The sequence below is a fragment of the Sinohyriopsis cumingii genome, unplaced genomic scaffold (assembly GCF_028554795.1).
Source record: "Sinohyriopsis cumingii isolate HCF-2022 unplaced genomic scaffold, ASM2855479v2 utg000059l, whole genome shotgun sequence".
NCBI classification, from domain to species: domain Eukaryota; kingdom Metazoa; phylum Mollusca; class Bivalvia; order Unionida; family Unionidae; genus Sinohyriopsis; species Sinohyriopsis cumingii.
Genome location: NW_028315865.1, coordinates 99627 through 125644, shown reverse-complemented (window position 1 = coordinate 125644; position 26018 = coordinate 99627). Strand labels below are relative to the sequence as shown.

Below are 26018 nucleotides of genomic sequence, written 5' to 3'. Positions count from 1 at the left end.
CATGGCCAGGTGAGCTAAAACTTACCCACACATATGCCATCTGATGTGAAGACTAAAATAAAAGTAAATTTTAATGCTTTTTCTGGTGCTAATCCATAGGATTTATAAACTTTTCAAAATTGTCAAAATGTGTCAATTTTTTTTATATGATCTGCAATGCAAGTTATCATTCTAATAAGATGGGATCTTTTGAAGAGGTTAAAAAATATGCCATCTGTCCTTTCGTGACTGATAAAAGACAACTTCCAGCAAAGTTCTAATTACCACATATTTGAAGACAGCTTAAAGCTTTATTTTTAAAAAAGAAACTTGGCTTACATAGAGTTGTATTGTGCATTAAGTATCATGGCTGAACAATGAAAATCAGAACAAACAATCAACCATTCCTGAACCAAACTATTAAAAATTTTAACTGAAGAAGAATATTCTGTAAATATTAAAATACTTTAAGTAGCAACAAGAAAAACTGCGACTGAACCTGCATCTCTAACATTAAAGAAAACAATGCAAATATTACATTGTATGAAATTCAAAAATGTTGTCATTAAGCTTTTCAAATTTCACAATATTCTACTAAATATATTTTCATTGAACTGATGTTCTTTGTTTGTGGTCATGATAACTTCTATGAAAATATAATGAATAGAATTCTGAAAAATTGTTGTGATGTCTCTGGCAACCTTTGCCATCTGTAAAACTGACCATGTAATTGTAGGGCTCTTGATTTCTCTCTGTGTCCCATAATAATTACAAATGAAATTCACAAAAATTCTGGTAATATATACTTGTCTCACATAAACTGTATCCCTGTATTATCTATCCTATTTAGACTCATCTTGAAGTAACTATATTACATGAAATTTTTCAAAATTCACAGCAGTTATCCCTGAATCAATATTTTCAGACAAATTAGGCTTCAAAATAGGTAATTCTAATAAAAAGAACAAAAACAAAATGAACAAAGATTAAGGTAATACATAGACACATGTACCCCAGAAACTAAGTTTTTCTGTCAAGTAGCTATATATATATATATATATATATATATATATATATATATATATATATATATAAACTGATACTAATTTACATTACCTGCAGATAACCACTTTGATACCTTAATATTTGAGAACTCTGCAGTAGGTTTACATCAATTAGATTACCTTAGATAAATTAGGTTTTGGGGTAGGTAATCCTAATAAAAATCCAAGCATTCACCAAAATTCAAGTAGCATATAGTTACCTAAAATAGACCTAGTTTATTTAGCAGGTATTCCTATATCACCTGGATTTAATTAACATTATTTGATAATTCAAATTGGCTAATAATGCTTATGTTAATTACTCCTTTAATCGTTAAGATAAGCTTAGTTATTGAAAATATTTTTATATTACCTGACACTAATTCACAGTAGCTTCTAGTAATTACATATTACCTGAATTTATGTGAAATTTGTGGCAGATATCTCAGATGCAGTATCTTATTGGTACTTATGGGTATGTGAGAAAGCTTGCCAGTAGCTTCTCGTGGGTCGGTGGTTCTTTCCAGGGTTTTCCCGGGTTCTTCCTCCACCATTTATACTGGCCCCCATGTATAGCCTATCTTGTACTGAAAAATGGCATTAAATCCCACAACAACAACAACAATCTTACTGGTACCAGGAGCCATATATTAATCAATCATGAACTGTCATTACCTAACAGCCAATTATAATCAAAAAAGTATATCATTTGATTTCATTGGTTAACAGCTTGAGCTAAAGACTTGAATTCCAAACAACACCTGTCAAATGTATTTTCCACTGAAAATACAATATGCTTATGCTGTCAATGTTAAAGAAATGTAATTATTTTTCTATTTTTTTATTTTGAGTAATCTGCAAGTACAATAATACAAATCTCAAATGACACTCCAAACTCAAATGAAGGGATATTATAATGGGAAGGGGGAAATCCAAAATGTTTATGAGAAATTTGATATCACAATTACATGCAATACAATTAACTTCCCCATCACAAACACATACACATACACACACACAAAATCATCATGCAATTTTGTGTTTACAAGATTATGTAATTTAAAATCATCAGAGCTTACACGTTTTAAGTAGAAATAGGTCATTTTTAAGTAGAAATAGGTCATAATTAAGTTCGTTTTTCATAGAGGGATACATATATTTCCAATAGCAGATAAATATAGTTCCAATTGCAGATAAATATAGTTCCAATAGCAGATAAATATAGTTCCAATAGCAGATAAATATAGTTCCAATAGCAGAGAAATATATTTTATAGGTGGTCCTAATTAAGTTACTCAATATGATACCAGTATTGATCAGCCAAATTACAAACAAACGTGTTACCTTATTTACCTAGCTTTGCTTGAATGAGACTCTCAAACTAATCTAATTTATCGCAGTGTCAAGACACAGAACTAATTATTGGTTTTATTTAAATGACTGTAGACTTTGTTATTATTAATCACAAGGTAAGTATGTTGAAGTATTTCATATGGTAAATGAAACTTGCAGCAATAAAATATGTAGATAATATCAAAATAACAGTCACCTTATCCTCCTTATGGTAAGCCTAAATAAATATTCTTTTCAGAATTAATAATGGTTCTGAAAAAAGATATACATATATATGCAGGTGTGTGTGTGCGTGTTTGCAAAGAGACTGAATGGATCAAAGGAAGAATCTATGACCAAAAGGACAGCTGAGGATGAAAAATCTGGAAATATTTATGAAGTTAGCAAAAGAAAAATGATAACAGCAAAACAGTAGCAAAAGTTTCGATGACTCAAGGCAAATAATGGGTGCTCAACTCAAGATTTTAGACTTTGATTTTTGTTTTTTATTAATTGATGTGAGTTTGAAAAATCTAAGCTTTCCTATTTGTCTGTCAAGATTAATGACCATTGTCCACCTGCTTGCATTAATCAATCACCAGAGAGTATTGATTTTACATATTGTACTTCAAAAATAATCTCCATTAGTCACATTAAGGTCTAACTGCAGTTACTTCTGACAAAACAAATTCTACGCATGAACTTTCAGTACCATATATACTCACTTATAAGATGAGACCAACTGCAAACTGCACAGACTCAAATTTGCCATCGCACGATGTACCAGCAGATCTGGGTCTGTGCAGTTAGGAATAATCAATATGACAAACAATATAGATCCTGATCAGCGGGTGCACATCTGGATCTTTGTTGTTGGCAGTTTGACTCGACTTATAAGCAAGTATATATGGTTTATCTGCACCCACACAGTGATCTGCATAGGACTCACAAAAACAGATCTTACATATGTATCAAGCTAATGTTAACTAAGTGCACCAGGAGATGTTCCATTTACACTGCCTAAGTTGCATACTTCTTTGTCACTGGAGATGAGAAACAAGTACAGCGGGGTCAGCTAAGTTCAGCACGTTCATGATACATATGGTCATCCAACAAAAATTTAGGTTTTTACTGACATGATCTGTAGAAGATCTGTTACATCATCCAGAGTTTATCAGATGTAAGGGTGGCTCCATAGTGTGAATACTGAAGCACAGAAACAGCTGGTGTGTATGATTTAGATTTTTAACGTACCTTTAACAATTGTAGTTTTATCGCTATGACGTCTGCAGTGTGGCATTTTATAGTCATCTCTAGCACTGGGACATTAAGCCACCAACATGTAGCATCATGTCCCACCCAGTCACATTATCGTGACACCAGGCAGATCAGTCCAAACACTAACCTCTTAATACTGAGCACCAAGCGAGTACCGCTATTGCAAGTCTTTGGTATGACTTGGCTGGGATTCAAAACCACAACCTTCCAAATCCAAGGCAGATGCTATAACCATTTAGGCCACTGGAGCAGTCAAACAGATGGAAAAAGACACGTTTTTCTCCAAATGGAAATGTCAACAGAAATGGGCTTTCAATTACTTTAAGATATGGTAATCACAGATTTAAGAAAATAACTGAAAATTGCAATATGATTTTTATTTGTATTCATTTGTTATTTGACCAGTTTGAGTGCATTATTATCATTTTGTGACCATTCAATATTTTATTTACCTACATGTACTCCAAGAAAGAACTGTATCTGCATGTTAAGTCTTTAATTTTAATAAGTTTCATTTTGAGGGACCATTATTCTCTTATTATCCTCTCCTGAGATAAATGTTGTCCAACACTGTCGAATGAAAGTATACAGTGACTAAGCTAAAAGAAAGGCACTATACCCCAATAGACATAGACAACATTATAAGAGAACTGTCCCCAAAAGAAAAGGCAAAATGTTTTGTATACCACATGACTGCACCAAAATGTTTTGTATACCATACGACTCCACCAGACAACACCACAGTTCTTCAGTAAATGTTCCAGCAATTACGTTCCCAAACTTATATTGTTGGCCAAACTACAACTAGGGGGTCTAACACTGAAAGATCAGCATGCGGCAATTGTGCCCACTGGAACTGATATAATGCCAATTGCCATGTATATATACCATATGTATCTTGAAGTCAAACTGAAATGTGCACAATAGGGTCCAAAACTACATTGCTTTAGTTACTAAAATTTAACTTGATAAAAGATCATGTAATGTTCCATATAATATTTAATACTATATATATTGCCATGTAATGCTCCATATCATATACAATACCATATATATTGCCATGTAATGTTCCATATCATATTTAATACCATATATATTGCCATGTAATGTTCTGTATAATATTTAATACTATATATATTGCCATGTAATGTTCCGTATATTTAATACCATATATATTGCCATGTGATGTTCCATATCATATACAATACCATATATATTGCCATGTGATGTTCCATATAATATTTAATACCATATATATTGCCATGTAATGTTCCATATCATATACAATACCATATATATTGCCATGTGATGTTCCATATAATATACAATACCATATATATTGCCATGTAATGTTCCCTATCATATTTAATACCATATATATTGCCATGTGATGTTCCATATAATATTTAATACCATATATACTGTAGTAGCCAAAGTTATGAAATCTAACAACACTTCAAAAGAATGTTAGAAAGCAAATTTATAAGCCATTTCTTCTTAACACTGTAAGTGAATCAAAGAAATTGTCTGGATATCTTGTATCATAAATATGTGCATGATACACACAAAGTGGTTATATGACACACTGTAAACTTGAAACAAGTGTTCCACAAAACCTGGCATCTTTCCTGTGAATGGTGTTATAATCTTAAATAACTTTTTACACAGGCAAGACAAAAGCTTGCATATCTGTGCTAAGAATTTAGGCAGAATAAAATCAAACAAATGTTTCTAGTGAGTATAACAACTGATGTGGAAAATACATGACTTTTAGAAACATTTTAACAGCACCTAAACACTGTAGATCAATGCCACTGATATTGCCATGTTGGAAAACAGATGCAATTACCATTTACAGGCAAGATAAAATTAATTTTGAACATCCTGTATCATACCATATATACTCACTTAAAAGTCAGGTCAAACTGCAAACAATAAAGAACCTGATCTGCAGGTGCATCACTGTCTACCTTGTTTGTTCTACTGATTACTCCTAGGAAACTACACAGACCCAAATCTGCCACTGCACTATTTGACAGCAGATCTGGGTCTGTGCAGTTTGCAGTTGGACTTGTCTTATAAACAAGGACACAATAATCTTCTGTATAATACATGCAGTGGAAATATCCAAGAAAGGCTAAGTGCAACTGGCTTTCAGGGACAGTCGGAGAGGTAAGGATTATTCCTTTTGTTGTAAATCATGAAACTTTATTTCTTTAAAAGCATGGGAAACAAGAGGCCAAAGTAAGCACTGTGTTTCAGTAATGATTGATATCTCAACTATATGTCAGATTTGGGTCTATTGTGTTTGAAACATTAAAGACCCAAATATGATGTCACATAGCTGAGATATCTATCATTACTGAAACACAATATATCCAAATCTGGCTTCACATAGCTGAGATATCCATCATCAATGAAACACTATAGACTCGAATCTAACATCACATAGCTGAAATATCTATGAACAACAATGAAATACAAAGACTGTTTAAATTTCATTTTTTTGTACGTGTTCATAAACTCAATAAAGAATAAAAATGCAAACTGTGATCCTTCACTTGAACCCAAAGTAGGTTTGTCTTTCAAACTTGTCCACGATGCATAATTTGAACATATGGGCAACAATGAGTTAGTTCCTCCTGCAACTTACCCTTCATCAAACCTTGATATTCTCAAATCTAAGAAATTCTCAAAAATAATCTTGTAAAATATTGGGGAACATTTTTAACATTTTATATGCAATATGTATTTGATTCCATATAAAATAAATGGCAGGCTGGAAGAATTTTGTTCAATAATATAAAAACCAAGCCATTTACCTACTAGTGATTTTTATCTGGATGAATGCATGTGATGGCATTGTGAAATTATGGATAGCATGTGTATACAGGTGGTCAGATCTGTACCATTTTCTTTTGGAACCAATCACATATTGCAAGAGGCGTTTTAGAGAAAATCTGAAGTCAATGCCAATATTCTTTCAAAAGAAGTAGTGATAACAAGGTTTTTGAGATGGTTACCATGTTAATTATGCTGAAGGTTAAATCAGCATTATTTTCAAGCAGGACTTACAATATACTTACTGTTAAATACCCATGTTGATACAACCATCAATTCAGGAGAAAAGATTCTCCTAATGGCTAGCAAGCTGACATTTTTGGGGGTTTGATCAAAATCATTTTTGACGAAGTGCTCTAGTGAAAACATGTTGCTATGACATTCAGTTCAGGAGTGGTAATGACCTTTTTATTCATGATAAACACTATTTTTGCCGTATTAGAAGGCCATATCTTCATTCAGGACCAGCTACATACTGTAGGAAGTCTTTCAGTGAAACCCCATATCCACATGTCCATCTGTCCAGGAGAAGTAGCAATAACAAGATTTGAAAGATGGTGGCCTGGTGGTCATGTTATTCATTAGATCAGTATCATTTTCATTCCTGACAAATTATATATCACAAGAAGTGTTTTAGTGAAAACCCTAAGCTGATATAACCACCTGTTCAGAAGTAATAAGAACAAGGTTTTCACCACAGTAGCCATGTTGGATTAACCAGAATCAGTTTTATTTCAAACCATCTATAAATTATAACCCATGTTAATATCACCATGTATTCAGAAGAAATAGTGGTAAGATTTTTATGAGGGTCACATTAACAACCATATTCAATCTTTGAGGAATATCATTTTTTTTAAAGAACAACTTGACCTCTGTATGCCAAGGGTCACATTTTGTTCTGAGTAGTGGCAATGGTCTTTGACCACAGGAGCTAAAATGTTCATACTTCTCTGCCAGTATAATATGGGTCGAAAAGCATACAATATTTGGTGTTCAATGAATCAACATCATGAATTACCAATAAATAAAGCAAAAGCTTTAAGTTTACTCTTATCTTGCAATACAACAAGTCCTGGGACTTCAGACTAAGTCCATAATCAAAGCATTATAACTTAACCAAAATCATAACACACTGTTTATGACAATAATACCACTACTTCTGGAAATGTGACATCCATGACTCACTTCCCACTAATATGGACACGACAATATTTATTTGCTGTTGGTTTACAGGTTGAAAAGGATTGCATGAAAGGGTTTCTGAGATTGAATGAAGCAATAAAGATTAATCCTTCTGATGAATAAGTGTTTTTCATGCAAATCTTGTTGTATAATTTAATATAGGCCATATTATTAATGACAAATAAAACATGCCTGAATACATGTACATAATGAGCAGCAACCAGAAGTCTGGTATATAAGCAGCGGAGGTAGATTGATCAGCCCAATAGTTCATACACAACAACTGCCATTAGATTAGACACAAGCCTGCTCGGATTAAATGATATAGCATAGTATCTGAACCAATAATATTAGTCTTGGCTGCATTCCTCAAGAACCAACCAAATAAAACGTGTAAACCATGCAAGTAAAAGAACTGTGCTTTTCATGTGCATGAGTTTCACATTGTTCTTGAGTGTTGTATTCAATTTCAAAAGATCTGTTAATCCACAAAAACTACTTTTAGACAGGATACATGGATTATCCAAATATAAATAATACAACAAAAATGTGATCAAACTGTAAATCGTGGTTCACTGGTCAATATCATATATATAAAAAAACAAAGTTACACCCTGCAGTTCACGTTTAAAATTATTTAACTCAACAATGTGTTTTCTGGAATGCAGTTTTAGATGCACTGTACATCAGCAGCCCCACCTTGCCGAAGGCTCTCAAAACATTTATGAATGTGGAAATATAAAGTCAAGCTCCAGTACAAACACTGGATACCATACTTGGAATATAAATTCTCAATTTAAATTTACCTGGATACCATACTTGGAATATAAAATCTCAATTTAAATTTACCTGGATACCATACTTGGAATATAAAATCTCTATTTAAATTTACCTGAACTAAGTTACTGAATGTCCAAAATCTTTCAATTAACAGCCAGTTTCATATTCTCAAAACAAATGTAAGCTAAAAAGATATAAAAAGATATGGGAACAAGTAATAGCTGTGCTTACTTGAGTTGTACCAATCTGCCTAGTGATTTACCAACGACTGCAATTAACATGAATAAATATTTTTATTCTTTTACAGCAAATGTATCTGATTTCTACACTGTCAACACTAAAGTAAGAGAATGATTAATAGGATCTATAATGACTGCTCATTTTCAAATTAAATTCATGAAACTCACTGAATATTTTCAATCTCTTTGCCCACTAAGGTTTGTACTTGAAGTGAGCACATATGAAAGATTATATTTACTGTATCAGATTGATATTAAGCAGACAAATGGAGAAGGGCCATTTAAAAGATAATATTAAAGTTTTATTATTCAAATTTTATTCAAATTAAACCTACAGAACGGTGGCCGGACAAAATGGTAGCGGAGAAAATGGTACGGACAAAATGGTATGGACAAAATGTTAAGTGGACATAACGGTATTGGACAAATTGGTATGGATAAAATGGTGCAGACAAAATGGTACGGACACAATGGTTTGGGACAAAATGGTACTAGGATTAAATGGTACAGACAAAATGGCACGTAGGATTAAATGGTACAGACAAAATGGTACGACTACAATTTTATTAATACAAAATGTTAAAAAAACAGACAAGTCTTTACTAAATAACCTTAATAGGCTGCTATTGTGAACTGACCATGGATGATTTATAATAATTACCTATGCAAACAATTTTAAAACAAAAAAGCAATTCAAGAAAAACAAAGCACAAACTATAAAGCTACATGACAAAAGACAAGTACAAAACCTCTGACTGCTATAAAATATTTTAGAAATAGAAAAAATAAACAAAAAAATGTCACACATCCAAGGCATACTCAAATGACATTTATCATATGAGACCAAACTTTTTAACCATTGTTGCTGCGAGGTAGGTTATCGATGCATCTAGAATATTGGTTCCACAACTGAATTGCGAATCTTGGTGTACCTCTCTTCCTCTCTTTGGTCTTCCGATGAAGTTGTCCTCCGTGTAATTACATATTACTTCAATTTCTCGGTATGCTGGATCTGCGGTAAGTATTTCGGAGACTTCTATGACGCTATATGTTGGAATAAATGCTAGAGCAAAAAGACGCTTGACAAGAAGTGAGAAATGTCTCGTCGATCATTCGGTCCAGCCATTTGACAATGTCTTTGTACATCTCGTGATAAGGTTGCTCGTTTTGGAAGTAGATGAGCGGCTGCAACTGCAACGCTCAGTAATTCATTGTGAGCAATCGATCGTGTTGCTTCTTCAGCTGTTTCTGCTTTCCTTTTCATGTTGGCACGCACTGTTTCAACTTCGACTTGCCCATGCGTTACCATGTGATTATGAACTCCAACTTCAAGAACGATTACATTCGCTTGTGTATGAATTCGTGCCTTGCACATTCTTCTTTCACAACGCCAGAGCTCCTTGCCATCACTGTCATCAGTGTTCTTGGTAAATAAATAACCTTGAAATACAAGCTTGCAAGTCCCTTTTTGAGAAGTAACATATTCTAACATGACGAATTTTTTTTTACAAGTTTAAAAATTAAATAATCAAGACAATAAAGTCCTCTTAAAATGATATGCAACTGTTTTCAGTTTTAGATTCAAACTACAACAATTAAGGCACCACAGACGTTAGCATGCAGTTCACTTTGATCGATAAACTCTATATGCCGTACAATACTGTTGTAACTCATACCACAATTCAGTATATTCTACTCTAAACTGTCAGCTTTGTCTGATGCCAGATTGGCTATAATTTAGGTTCAACTCGCGCAGTTTGGAAAATGTTACTTGTACGATGGGACACCAAAAATTAAGTGTATGTAAAAGAAAAACAGACATTAAAATTGCATTGAATTACTATTTGGTGTTGTTGCATTTTGTAGATTCAGCATAAGTTATTAGCAGTTGTACTTTATTTTTTAAAAATAAAATACAATTAACATTTCCGAAGTTACACGAATTAATAAAAATCATTTGTATTGTTATCTTTTTCAGTTAGATTATGGATGCATGAATATTTTAATATGTGTATAAAAATTTAATTTTATTATGAATTTAGGTAATTATTATTTTCATTAGCAATCAAAATTCTAATATATGTACCGTTTTATCCCGTTTTGTCCCATACCATTTTGTCTGCAACATTTTAACCATACCGTTTTGTCTATACCATTTAATCCTAGCACCATTTTGTCCCATACCATTTTATCCGTACCATTTTGTCCGCACCATTTTATCCATACCAATTTGTCCAATACCATTATGTCCGGGGCCCCGAGTGGCCGAGTGGTCTAAAACGCTCACCGTTCCAGATCACTGCCATTTCACCTCTGTCTGCGTATGTTCAAGTCCAAGGCTCGGCTAGCGTGGGTACGTGGGAAAGCCTGCCAGTAGCTTCTCGTGGGTCGGTGGTTCTTTCCTGGGTTTTCCAGAGTTCTTCCTCCACCAGTTATACTGGCCTCCATATATGGCCTATCTTGTGCTGAAAAATGGCGTTAAACCCTAGAACAACAACAACAACAACCATTATGTCCACTTAACATTTTGTCCATACCATTTTGTCCGCTACCATTTTGTCCTAGCACCTATAGAACTTGTGGGCTCTGACCCTGAGTGTCATCCTCAAAAAGTTTCAAGTATACTCGGCCTGGAGGAAAACTTTCATGTTCAAAGTACATTTCCAGAATATGGTACCTGATTTTAGACCAGGCTTGTATTTTGGCACACTGGCCAAATGCATCTATTTATACCTAGAATTAGTCAACTAGAAAAACCATTTTGTTCATGCAGGTAAATAGTCACTTAAGAACAAAGATGGATTTCTTCTTGTCTGGCTTTTCTTTTCAGCTCACATAGTATGACTGAAAGTGATGGTCACTGTACATAACCCATAGCTACACTTTGATCTAAATAATGACATAACAAAACCATAACCAATAATGCAAAAATGGCCAACCACTGAACAAAGGAAAGTATGTTCCTGATGAAAATCAGCACCTAAACATAAGTTTCATTATCTGTGTCTAACCTACTAGCAGTTGCACCAAGTTCTAAATGTGACCATATACTGTCACATACAAGCATGGGATAAATTATGGGGCAAGATAACCAGCATACCTGCATTGAGACAGATTTTGAGTCCTTACTAATGGTAACAGTCTGATTCTCAAATCCCTTTCTCTGAAATTCAAACAGATTTAATTAAATATCAAGAGACAACTCCTAGATATAATGCTTTTCACTCCTTCCAATTATGCTGCCAATACATCTGGAAGTGAAAACAGTTTACTAAAATGACAAGAGCCCCATGAAGGGACTGATGCTCTACTGGCTGAAAAGAGTTTCCAGGAATTTAACATAAGACCATTCCTTCCTTTTAACTGCTGAGTGCTGAATACACTTCTGATATTTTTCAGTAACAAACAGATTTTTAAATAAGCTGTTGTGAATGTCAGACTAGCATGATTTTCATTTGGGACCAACAAGACATCATTTAGGACCAACAAGACATACAAGTCACCTGGAGGAAACCATAGTGATATGACCTTCTGCTTCAAGAAGTAACAATAACATGATTTCAAAGATGGCTGCCATGGTGGTCATAATGCACATCAGACTGATATCATTTCCATCTAGGACAAACAAAATATGACAAGAGGTCTATTGGTGAAAGAACAATACTAATATGACCAGCCAACTAGAAGAAGTAGCCATAACAAGATTTTCAAGATGACAACTGTGGTGGTCATACTGGAAGTCTGATCAGCACCATCTTCCATTATGACCAACAAGACATTATAAAAAGTCTTTCAGTGAAACACAATGCTGCTACGACCGTTCATTTAGGAGTAGTGATAACACGATTTTAAAGATGGCCACTGTGGCGGCCACACTGGAAGTTTGAGCAGCGGCAATTTCATTTAGAAAAAAATAGACATCATAAGAAGTCATTACATAAATCACCCTATACTGACATGACAATCCATTCTGATTAGTGAAAACAATATTTTTAAGATGGCTGCTGTGGTGGCCATATTGGATGTGCAAGATGCACGCTTTTCATTTAAAACCAATTAGAAGTCATAAGAAGTCTTCCTATGAAAAACCCATTGCAATATTAATTTACATTCAGGTGGAGTAGAAAAAACATGACTTTTGAGATGACCACTATGGTGGCCATATAGGACATCAGATTGGTACCAATTTATATTAGGTTCAACTAGATATCATATAAAATCTTTCTGACAAAAACACAAGTCAGTTTGTTCATTCAGAATAAGTAATGAAAAAAGATTTTCATTTAGACCCTACAAAAACATCATAAGAAGTCTTTTTCAAAAAGCCTTGATGTCAATATGAATTTCTGTTCAGGAGGAATAGTAATAAGATTTTCAAGATGATTGTCACGGCAGTGATAGTGGGTCAGGTAGGCATCATTTTTATTTCAAACCAGCTACACATCACATGTCTTTCAGTGAAGCCCTATGCTGATATGACCATCCATTCAGGACTAGCAATAAGATTTTTAAGATGACCACTGGGGTGGCTATATTGGCTGTCCAAGTGGTACCATTTAGGACCAGCTAAACCATGTGTGTCAAACTTTATGGCCATCCTCAAAGTTGGAGTTTTAGTAATAAGAAACTAGTGACAACAGACATAAGACCATCCCATATGCTCTTCTGATCCATGACCAATAGAGCAAGATACCCTGATATACATATAATATATAAAAAAAATCTCTCCTTTATGATGCATCTCTATACCATTCAATTTTTACAAATGACAGTAAATGAATGGATTTAAGGAATAAATATGAAACTACCATTGCCTGTTTAGCACACTGTGTCATTTCACTAAGCACTTTTTCTCTGAAATATTCAAAAAGTAAGGGAGGTAATAATAATCATAATCCTATCATGATTCACTTTCACAGGATAAACCATTATAGTAAACATGCACAAAATTACTTTCTAAAATATAAAAGCAACAATGAAATTCAGAGAGAAACAAATATTTGGAATATATCATTGTCACCATGCAATAAATAACACCTTTAAGTAGTTGATCTGAAATATATCATTGCTGATTGTCTTCATTCACCATATACCAGATAACATTATTGCCATTTGTCTTCCCATGTGCCAGATAATATCACTGCCATTATGTCTTCACCATATACCAAATATCATTGCCATTTTATCTTCACCATGTAACATATAACATCACTGTCATTTGTCTTCATCATGTACCAGATAACATCACTGACTTTGTCTTCTTCATGTACCAGATAACATCTTTGCCATTTGTCTTATCCAGGCACAAGCTAATACTTATCTGTTGATAAATATGCACAATACAAAGCTATTCCAAACAACTGGCAACTAAAAGCTCTCTATATATAGTACAATATTAAAATCTTGTCTGTATGGTAATTACAGTACTTTTTATTTCAGCATTAAATGAAGAGTAATTGCATTATGTCTGCCCCTGTGTGTCAGTCTGTCCAGGCATCCGTCTGTTGGTCTATGACAAAGCATATCATCGCTTCCTTCACACCACATGCAGGATAATGACAGTATATCTTGCCATCTGTATGCTGGGCTATGACAAAGCCTGGTATAACTTCCCCAACACCACATGCAGGATTATAAGAAAGCTTCATAAACTAAAAATGTAATTTGCATTTACTTGCAACAAAGTGTTACTCTTCCCTCTGTCCCATTTTGGAGGAAATTTCTTAAAAAAGTTTTGAAAAATGGGCATTTGCAAATTCAGTTGATTCATTTATTATTTAGCTGCCTCATGCAACATTACTGCTGGATATTCATAGATTTTCAGGAAACACTTTGATGATTTGTTGCTACAAAAAGTCATGAGTGAGGTTCTGTTATTTTCCATAAAAGAACATTCTGAAGAACATGCCAGAAGTGCATGGATATGCATAAAACAAGTGCTTGGGTGTTCTTTTAGCTTTTTGATGTTCTGCAATGGTAATTGCTTGATTAATTAGTGTCACGTAAGTTGGTCTGGTATATAACAAGTTTACTTTTGTAAGCAGCAGTCAAATTAAATTTTGGTACTGATACAGATGGACAATGATGCTGAGAGTATGACATATAGTATGACATATCTGATGCTGATAGTATGACATAGTAATGACATCTCTGATGCTGATAATATCACATATAGTATGACATATCTGATGCTGATAATATCACATATAGTATGACATATCTGATGCTGATAGTATGACATAGTATGACATCTCTGATGCTGATAATATCACATATAGTATGACATATCTGATGCTGATAGTATGACATAGTATGACATCTCTGATGCTGACAATATCACATATAGTATGACATATCTGATGCTGATAGTATGACATAGTATGACATCTCTGATGCTGATAATATCACATATAGTATGACATATCTGATGCTGATAGTATGACATAGTATGACATATCTGATGCTGATACTATGACATAGTATGACATATCTGGTGCTGATAGTATGACATAGTATGACATATCTGATGCTGATAGTATGACATCGTATGACATCTCTGATGCTGATAGTATGACATAGTAATGACATCAAATGATGATAGTATGCTATAGTATGACATCTCTGATGCTGACAGTATGACATATAGTATGACATATCTGATGCTGATAATATCACATATAGTATGACATATCTGATGCTGATAGTATGATATAGTATGACATCCCTGATGCTGATAATATCACATATAGTATGACATCTGATGCTGATAGTATGACATAGTATGACATCTCTGATGCTGATAATATCACACATAGTTTGACATATCTGATGCTGATAGTATGACATAGCATGACATAGTATGACATATCTGATGCTGATAGTATGACATATAGTATGACATATCTGATGCTGATAGTATGACATACAGTATGACATATCTGATGCTGATAGTATGACATACAGTATGACATATATGATGCTGATTGTATGACATCATAAAAATAACAATGATGTACCAACAGTGCAGTTTAAAGTAATACTCTTTTGTAATAAAAAAAATCTCAAAGAAATCATGAAAATAATACAGTTAATTTTTTATATAGCAGCTTTACTTTCTTCATGAATAATTCAACAAAATCTGTGGGTTTTTTTTAATTTTTAATGAAGAGCAGTAACTGTTGTCTTTGTCATAGTAAATAATTTGCAAATGGGACAAGTGATGACAGGGAGAACAAAAATGACTTTTTAAAAAACTCATTTAATAAAACATTTATTTCTGTGATATCAAACTCAAATTCTTATTTATTTTATATAGTATTTCAAGCATTGTGAGCAAGAGATTGGTGAATGGTAGACTATATGCTTGTTTGTTACTCCTCTAAGTGGGCACTAATACAACATAGAGATTACTGACCAACAAGTCTCACTGATCTTGACTTTTGGTCATAGTATGTGGCCTTGAACAAAATGTATTGTGCAGAAACCAGTATTTTCTTATCAGACTTACAATAATCATGACTCTAACCTTTAGACCCTAGAATGTACAGGTCTATTTATTAACCCCTTTGCAACTCATTCACAATGTTTGGTCAAGATCTTACTCAAGAACAAAAGTTATTCAGCCACACTGACCTGTCATTTGACCTTTTATTCAGCAAAATTGTTCATGTCTAAGAAACACTGACCTGTCATTTGATCTTTTGACACCAAATTCAACTGGAATCTTCTGTATTTTAAGTATGAGCATCCTCCACAAACTTTAATCAAGGTATGTGCTTCAGAATTAAACCATTTTGTTTCCCCTCATTTCAGTCCCGTTACAGAGACCTCTGACTTTCAGACCACCAACTTAAAAGGCTTCTTTCTTAACAAACATGTAAGTCATTCACAAACTCTGACGAAGAGACATTGTAGAAAAAGAACTTTTCTGGAGAAACAATCATTCCTTTTTTAGTTAGTAACCTTGACTACTGAGTTTCTAGCAACAACATCAAAAGCTTTTTCCTTACCCCAATTGCAAGCCATCCACAATGTTTAGTCCAGGACTGCGGATTCAGAACCAATGTTTAGTTACTGTGACCGTGACCCTGGACTTTGTGATTAAAAAAACAAATAGGCTTTTTTCCTTACAACAACTGTAAGCCATCCAAAATGTTTGGTCCAGAACTGTGATGTTACGAGGTAATTTTATTGCGTGGAAACCATTTTTTCTTCTATCAAGGACCCTGACCTTTGACAAACTGACCCCCAAAATGTATTGATTTTCTTTCAATTCCTCAAGTGCATGCCATCCACAAAGTCTGGTCATTGTAGATGGTGGAGATTTTGAGTTATTCAATGGAAACAACATTTTTAACGAATGGTTGTATAAACAGAAAAAACATCATAACATATAATGCTCTGTTCTATGGTGGGCACATAAAAACAAATACACTTGGTAAGGATGGCTTTATTCAAGGCCTATTTGACTCCAATTACTATCCATTTTCAAAAGAATAATATACTGCAAAATGGTATAGGCAATTCCCAAAGAATTATACTTAACTGATTAATGATGATTTTATTTTTATGCCATGAAACCACGTTGTATGTTTGGACTTTATTTTTTTTTTATGCATGTGCCTTTTTGAGGTCAAAAGATGTTTGTTTTATCTTCTTATTCATCATCTGTTATTTTCAAAACATTCTATTTATCATTTTTAAAAATGTAAGAATATATTAATCAATTTTTAACTAATTCTTAAGTATGAAAAGTTACATACTCTGAGTGAGAAACAATTAATATGGACAAGATGAAGTGAACCCTGGAACCAAGTGACATAATTGCATCCAAAGATTGATATATTCCCTTACCACTACAATATATAACTGACTTACAAAAAACTTTCAATAAAAAATGAAAACACTGATCTATGCCCCCACAAGCTAATACAGTTAATATCAGTATATAAAAAGAATTATGACTCCTATGGATGGATGGTTGTTGTTATTGTGGGGTTTAACGCCATTTTTCAGCACACGATATTCTATACATGGCTGCCAGTATTAATGGTGGAGGAAGAACCCAGGAAAACCCCGGAAAGAACCACTGACCCACGAGAAGCTGCTGGCAAGCTTTATCACATACCCACATTGGCTGAATCCGAGACTCGAACCAGCGCAGACTGAGGTGAGATGGCAGTGATCAGTAACGGAAAGCGCTTTAGACCACTCGGCCACTTGAGGCCCCCATGGATATCACAAATTAAAACTTAAATCCTCTAATGGGGATGAGCAACTTATTGTGATCACCGATACAGCAATATTTGCTGGGTCTTTAAATACATGGCTTGAAGCAACCACAAAATCTCCCCCAAACTGATATTCCACATATAAAATCTCCCCAAACTTATAACCCACAAAAAACATCAATTCATCGTAACCAGGAAACCCCCAAATGTATATTCTACAAATAAATTTCAATTCATAGCAATTTAAAAATTGCTCAGAGCTGGTATCCCACAAACATAAATTCATAGCAATCAGGAACTCCCCAAAACTGACATCTGACAAATAAACATAACTTCATGGTAATCAGAAAATCTGATTTAACATGACACATCTGAAGTACACCAGGTATAAGGTAACAGGATTTTCATGAGGTGTGAAAGTTTGCCACATGTGATGTACACTTGGTGCAAAATAAAAGGTTTGTTATGCGGTGTAAATGTTTGCCCTAAGTTAAGTATACTAGCTGTAAAATTACAAGATTATCATGGGATGTACAAGTCTGCCTGATGTAAAGTACACTAACAGTAAAATAACACAATTGCCATTGGGTAAAAAATCTTTCAGATGTGAATCAACTATGTGTACAATAACAGGACAGTAATGTGGATTAAAAAGATTGCCAGGTGTGAAATATACTAGGTGTAAAATTGCAAGATTATCAGGTGTAAAGGTCTGCTAGGAGTGAAGGACATGAGGTGTAAAATCATAGCATTATCGTGGGGTGTAAAGTTTGCACAAATATTTTGGGTAGGTATACAGATGTAAGAATTTGCACATATTTGAAATGGCAATTACAATATTATCATTAATTTAAAAAAATATCAAAAAAAAACAATCAATATCATTCCCTCTCTGAAACAAATCTTGTAATTATTAATTTCCCAATGTAACATAATATCACTGTGAACCTGACATGCCAAGTAAATATCAAAATAATACCCTGTTGTAATGAAAACCTCAAAATAACAAACAATTAGAATACACCTAAAGTCATTTATTACAGCAGTGGACCACTGATATTTAAACAATCCGACTGATACTAGAAAAATACTGAGATTATAATGTACAAACCGCTACAGGGTATGAGGAATATACAATGTGGTAAGCACCTTTTGCATAAATAATTTCTAAATACATTGTGAAATTCACTGTGTGACTATAGAATAAATGTAATATAGTGTTTCCTCTTTATAAAGCCGTTCATGGAAGTCATGTAAGTGACCAGTGTTAAGTGGATGAATCTTATACTAAGGGATACTCCATCAAGGCTGAGTCATAGCAATGTATAAAAACAATACAATAATGGCATTAAAGGGTGCAAAACCATACTAAAATTGCACTCATTAGCCAAGAACTGAAATTAGGTAACATAATTAAAATGCCAATGATAAATGACCACCCCAAACAGAATTTAATAGGATTGAAGACAAAAAAATCCATGTATTAAGATGGTGCAGTGGTATATTAAAGGGTTTTATAATGAGGTAACACTATTATTCCACTGAAATTACATCCACAACTCTCCACCAACAATCTTTCTTTAGAGTACAACACAAAATGGGAAATAGTCTAATGTCACAAAAATCTTTCATTTTTGGACTCTTGTTAGTTCATCATCAGGAAACTTGTATCTTTTCCAATATTCTTGATACAAAAATAGTTTCTTGAATTTTACAATTCAATATAAGTAAAGACAGTTACATGGTAGTCAGAATTTATGTGGATGAATTCAAGTGAACTATAAAATATACAAGACAAAATACTGTTTTGTCCACTATAAATGTGGTCCTATGTTGCTGTAGCCTTTATTTTATTTTCTTCTCTCAAAATATTTATTATTCCGATCCTTTAATTCATATTTACACATTTTTACATATTAATAAGAGACAAAATAAATAGCAGACTTAAAACAAAGCTCTTCAATGTGCTCAAACATCCAGTACTCTTGTAGATCCCCAGACATATTTAGTTTTAACTTTCTTGACCCAGTGGTATACATTTCTAGCGTACTTGGAGAATTCACCCGTGATACAAAAAAGCAGCAGCATCAAAGCAGTGTGCTAAATATATGCAGGTTCCTCTAACCAAAGATCATAACTTTTACCTCAGCGAGACTGCCTCCATAAATAAACACTGGCTGTTCCTATAGAAACCACAATATTTGAAAAAAGAAAAAAGAATCCACATTTTTAGAAGAAAGATATCAGATTAAAATATAAATTTTTAATTAAAATAATTTGTACATAAATATGTGGATCAGACTGAAGGTATGCCTTATATATAACTATTGTAATGTGAAAAAAACAGTATAAAATCATTAACTGTAATGTAACCAGAACCACAGAAAAACAAATGGCCCATATATGCCCGATATTGCCCATCTGGCAAAAATTGATATAAAATACAAATGCGGTAATAATGCAAGTGTTTTTAGTTAAAAGTTACCTATGTCAGGATAATTTCCAGCTATTTGGCAGAAACTGGTGTCATCTGACGTGCTGTTTATCTGTGTTTCTAATCTGAGTAACTTCAGAGGGACTAGATGGTGCATTGTCATCTTATGTATCAATGTAAAATGTGTTAATGTTAGGACCCTATCGCATTTCAGTTTTGGAGAGAAAGTAATCCTATGATAACTTTTTATATCTCAGTAGCAACAGATACACCTGACTGGAGATAAGTATCATTGGTCAGTTTACCACCTGATTCCTATTGAAGCCACAACATTGCTAAGGAGCAATTACACAAGTCTGACAAAGCATGTCCTTAAAATATCTGTGCCAAATTTTATCAAAATTGGCAAACCATTCAGATGACGTTGAAAATAGATTTTCGATATGTCTGCTATGGAAGCCATACCATTATAAAATGAGCCACTCTGAACAAAATTGTTACCAAGCATGTCCTAAGAAACATTTCTACTACATTCGATCAAAACTGACTCTGCCATCCTTTTTATAAGTTGAAAATTGCAGTTACGCAAGGTTGCTAACAAAGCCACATTAGTGGGAACTTCCCAGAGCAAAATTTTGATAAAGCATTTCTAAACAAACTGTCAACACTGGTTCAGTCATTGAAGAGATATATCTGAAAAAACGTTTGCTACCCAGTTGCAAATGAAGCCACAAGATTGCTAGGGGAGACACCCTGGAAAGAATTTAAGAATATTATCCTAACAAGCATTCTTATAAAGTTTGAGCTAAATTGGCTGAGCTTTTCTGATTAAGATATTTAAATCAGATTTTCAACCTGGTTGCTATGAAAACCACAATGCTGCTAATATTGCCAATCAGGAATAACTTTGATAAAGTAGGATGCAAGAAACATTCTTGTCAAGTTTGACTGAAAATGGTTCAGCTGTTATGGAGAAGCTAAAAGCAGGATTTCCTACTGGTTGCTAAAGTAGCTAGATGTAGCTAAGGAAGACACTCTGGATAAACTTTTCAAAGAGTATTTTCTGAGGGCATTCCTGCCATGTTTGACTGAAATTGTACAGTGCTTTATTAGAAGTCAAAACTAGTAATGTTGGTTAACAGCGCAAAACAGACCATACAAGACAGCCAACTGGCAAGGACAATGCCATAATTTCACCTTGTTGACCGAAAGGTCTGGTGAGTAAATAAATAAATAAAATTTTATTTAACCCTTTACCTCATGCAAGCGTCTTTGGACGCCTCTACTCCATTCGCATGGAAGCGCCTTTTGACACCTCTACAAGATTCACATGGAAGTGCCTTTTGACGCCTGCAGTAAACATCAGCCATTTTGAGCTGGTTTTCGTAGCACCACCTTTGGGGAAAACCCCCCATTAGATACTACATTCATTTCTGCGAATGACATTTACGTCAGATCACGTGGTCGCTATTCATGCACTGGTCGATATCTGCTATTTAAAGTAACTGGGTCGTAATCTCCACTCTCCAAAATGGCGGCTGCAGATTTCATTCAGTGCGTATGAAGTTTTCACGATTAGAATCACAACCATGAAAGATTCAATAAATTAGGTAAAGTCTCTGATATTAATGTAGGCAGCAATTAGTTTTTATAATTTATCAAATTCAGATGACTTAGTGATGTAGACGCACATGAAAACCTTGTAAATTTCGAGTATCGGAAATGGCAGCTACGGCTGGTCACGCGGCCTCACTGACATGATGGTGAACGAATTCTCTCTTGATTTTAAAGCACATAAAAAATTCTTGCATGAAAAACAATTACAAAGCTATAACAATCGGACTTTACTCTTAAATTTTTCCACATATAATAGATGTGTACCAAAAATGTAAAATGGTTAAAATTGCTGTTAAACGTAACATACACTACATTGCTTAACAGTTCACAGGCAGGTCTATGCGTATGCTGTCAACTAGGCAACAGGTGTTCTATTTATAGTGTGCTGCACTTTGTCATTATGCTCTATGAGGTAAAGGGTTAAATCAATAAATTAATAATAATAATAATAATAATAATAATAATAATAATAATATTCACCACTCCAACAATAACCATCATATTATCAGTCTAAATTGTATTTTCCAACAAAAGGCAATTATCATATTCTGTATTACTGATCATTATCTGTTATTCATCTCTAACACTGAAATAGGCTATGGATATTTTAACTGAAACAGGTTATGGTTATTCATCTCCTGAATATTCATCTCCTGAACTGAAAAAGGTTATGGTTTTTCAACACCTGAACTGAAATAGGTTATGGTTTTACATCTAGTGAAGTGAAAAAGGTTATTGTTATTCATCTCTTACACTGAAATAGGTTATGGATATTTACTTTTTTCAATAGGATATGTCATTTTGATGACAATGATAATTACATCAAATTCAGTACAAAAATAAATTTCAAATCTGATTGGGTTCTGACTCATAGGTATCAGAATTAAGGTATATGTGAAAACAGTTCTCTCCTGAAGGTTTTTCCAACAATTCAGGTTCTGCTCAAATTACAAATACAATGACTGAGTGTGTTTGGCGTTGCTCCTTCATGAGAAGATGAAATACCATGTATACTTACTTACCTGTAAGTCAGGTCAAACTGACAATCACCACACCCCAAAGATCATGGCCTGCATCAACTAATATATTTTATCACTTAATACAAGGGCAGATCTGGATCTATGCAGGTTGCAGCTGGATCTGATTTGTACACAATTATATATATATATATATATATATATATATATATATATATATATATATATATATATATATATATATATATATATATATATATATATGCACAATTTCACCTCAAGATCATGAAGGAATTTCATCTGTCCTTTTTAATATGCCTTATTCCACATGCCATGGTGAAATAAAACAAATGCATAGAAGATGTACAACAAATTTTATTCAAATGACTTCATTCACAGCCCCAGCAATTATTCATATATATTTTTCTTGTAAGTACTTTTCCACATGCTCAAAAGAATTCCAATTTTCATCTTGTAAGAAATTTTAAAAGTTAACTTTCTAACACCTTCCTGACATTTGAGGCAATATCCTCCTGCAACCTTTATACAAATATAATTGACATTGGGGGGGAGGAGTCAAACATCTGCCTGAAGAAAAGGAAAAGATTGAAAAGATCTTCTTAGTTGCCTGTCAATGTTTCATTACATCTAACTGTTCAGTCCTTAGGCAGTCATGAAAACCATTTCATGCTTAAGCTAAGCTCTTCAGCATCTGAAGCAGCCATTTGCATTCTATTCTATGGCCAGTGACTTTTTGTCAAGCTGGCTACTTTTTCAAGTCTGTATCTTATCTGGGTAGTTAATTTTATGGACTACCTTCATTTTTATTTTATTTATGATTTTTAAACAAAACTGCCAAAAGTTTCAACACAATTTATTTTCCCCATGTCTACACATGGTGATTTTTGTGTTATAATTGACATCAAATACTGTGCTTTTTCCAAATGAGCAATCTATGCAGCAGTGTGATTGGTCAATAGAACCTACATGCTGAGCCCACAATGAGGGTTTTAAAAAATGTAAAATAAAGGAGAAATTATGCTGTGGAAAGAATTGTCTTAGCTTCATAACGATTTATCCAATATTTGATCAAATTCTATAAAGGGATTAAGTAAATAACAATTTTAACCCAAACCATAATGCAATTTTTTTATGACTGACCTTCACCCTAAGATCAAAAGGGAGAGAGGGCATGCTACATCATGAATTGTTTTAGCTTCATAATGATTCATGCCATGTATAGGAAATAAAAGCAAAAGAAAAAACATTAACCAAAAGCATAATGCAAATTTTCTATGTGACCTTGACTCCATCGTCAAATAGGCAAGTTTGCATGTTGCCAAATTAACTGTCTTAGAGTCATAATGATTCATGCAAAGTAAGAGGAAAAATCCATCAAGCAGTTGAGGAAATACAAGAAAATGAAAAACCTATATCTGAAAACCTTAAGTTTGTATGACTTTAACCCCAAGGTCAAATGTGCAAGTGTACATGTCACCAAAATCCATCAAGAGGTTTAGGAAATAAAAGAAACTGAAAAAACTTTGATGAAAACCTTAACAAAAATGTTATGTGACTGCCATATGACCCCAGAAGTAAAAGGAGCAAGTGAAACTGTTTTCAAATGAATTGTTTTAGTATCAAAATGATTTATGACAAGTATGATGAAAATCTATCAAGGGATTTAGGACAAATTAGCACATGAAATATTTTAACCAAAATCATAAACTGCTGACGCCACTGCTGCCAGCACCTGAAAAGTGATTACTCTGTCTGTGACTTCACACTGATGTGGGCTAGACAAAAAGGAACAAATAAACTAACATTCTGAAATCATCTGACTGAGCTTCCTGTATGATCACCTACAAGATAGTTAAGACAGATCTATCATTATTTTGCAGGTTCATTTCAATATAATTTCAGCATGGTACAGTTCAAAATTTGTTGTCTTTTAAAACTGTTGAAAACTTTGATAGGAGAAAATTCCTATTGAGCAGGCATAAGATAAGATCGAGAAACCAATTTTTATTATTAAAAAGTGTGAGAGAAACAATTTTCTGCAAATTGGGTGTCCATTTCATATACTGGATAATAGTTTCATGTTCTGAATTATCTGTTGGTCCTGTTATGGACCATTGTCCAAAATAAATATCCCATCTACAATGGAAAACCCCCAGAAAGACTCCATAAGTGTTAGACTGAAAAGATTTAATTCCACTGCATTGACAAATGAGAAAGTGAATTTTGAGATGGTCTATAACTTTTGTAAGCATCTGGCCTGTCTGGCTAGTGGAAATTTAATAATCAATTTCAACAAACACATACCATTCTGATCAGAAATGCAACATAAAATTAAATTTTCAAATCGTGTACTTCAATAACACTGATTGTTAATGGTTCAGACAAAGATTTTTTACCACTTGGTTTAAAAATCAATATCAGAAGACTTGATGTAAAAATCGTACTTTCTGCATAAATACAGATTATTAAAGATAATTTAATGTAAGCAGATAATGTGTAGTATGCAATTGTTGCATCTTATGCAATGTGCATCATGCAGATATTGCATAGTATGCAATGTGTAGCATGCAGATGTTGCATAGTATGCAAGGTGTAGTATGCAGACAATGTGTACCTGTGACTTTGATCCAGAGATGCCGAGTTCCACAACTTCCAGGACATTATGCAGACACTCCTTGTCATACAATAGACGACTATGCTCAACAAGCCAAAGTGTCAAACATTTAAAAGCTGCAACAATCATGGAGTGCAGATCTCGAGAATGGCACGGAGCTGGGCGACTACACTGATGCACAATAAAGTCACATATCCATTTCACTGCTCTTTTACACATGAGCATATTTGGTGGTCTAATGTTGACTTTTGCCATGCTGGAGAGAAGTTCCATTGCAGCAAGGGCAGTGTTTAGCTCTAACTTCCATGATGTCATCAGTTTATTACAGACAAGAGATATGGCTTGTCCAAAAAGGCCATAGGCAGTGTCTGAAAGAAGGGAGTTTGGAATTTAAGAGTGAAATAAAAAAGATTTTTTATGTCTAAATCACTGAATTAAATATATTACC

General features: G+C 33.7%; 1 protein-coding gene across 6 annotated transcripts in view; it reads right to left on the bottom strand.

Moving 5' to 3' along the window:
* Positions 1–26018, bottom strand: part of LOC149774975 (ral GTPase-activating protein subunit beta-like) — a 141554-nt gene that overhangs the window by 53207 nt on the left and 62329 nt on the right. For 3 of the 6 annotated variants that reach the window (XM_089944594.1, XM_089944590.1, XM_089944591.1), the window contains 3 exons: positions 25571–25938; positions 20052–20090; positions 11778–11840 (listed from right to left, as the gene is read on the bottom strand). In XM_089944594.1, the coding sequence (XP_089800720.1) occupies positions 11778–11840; positions 20052–20090; positions 25571–25938 (470 nt within the window). The remainder of the gene's footprint in view (positions 1–11777; positions 11841–20051; positions 20091–25570; positions 25939–26018) is intronic. The other 3 variants (XM_089944592.1, XM_089944593.1, XM_089944595.1) reach the window with 3 other exon arrangements.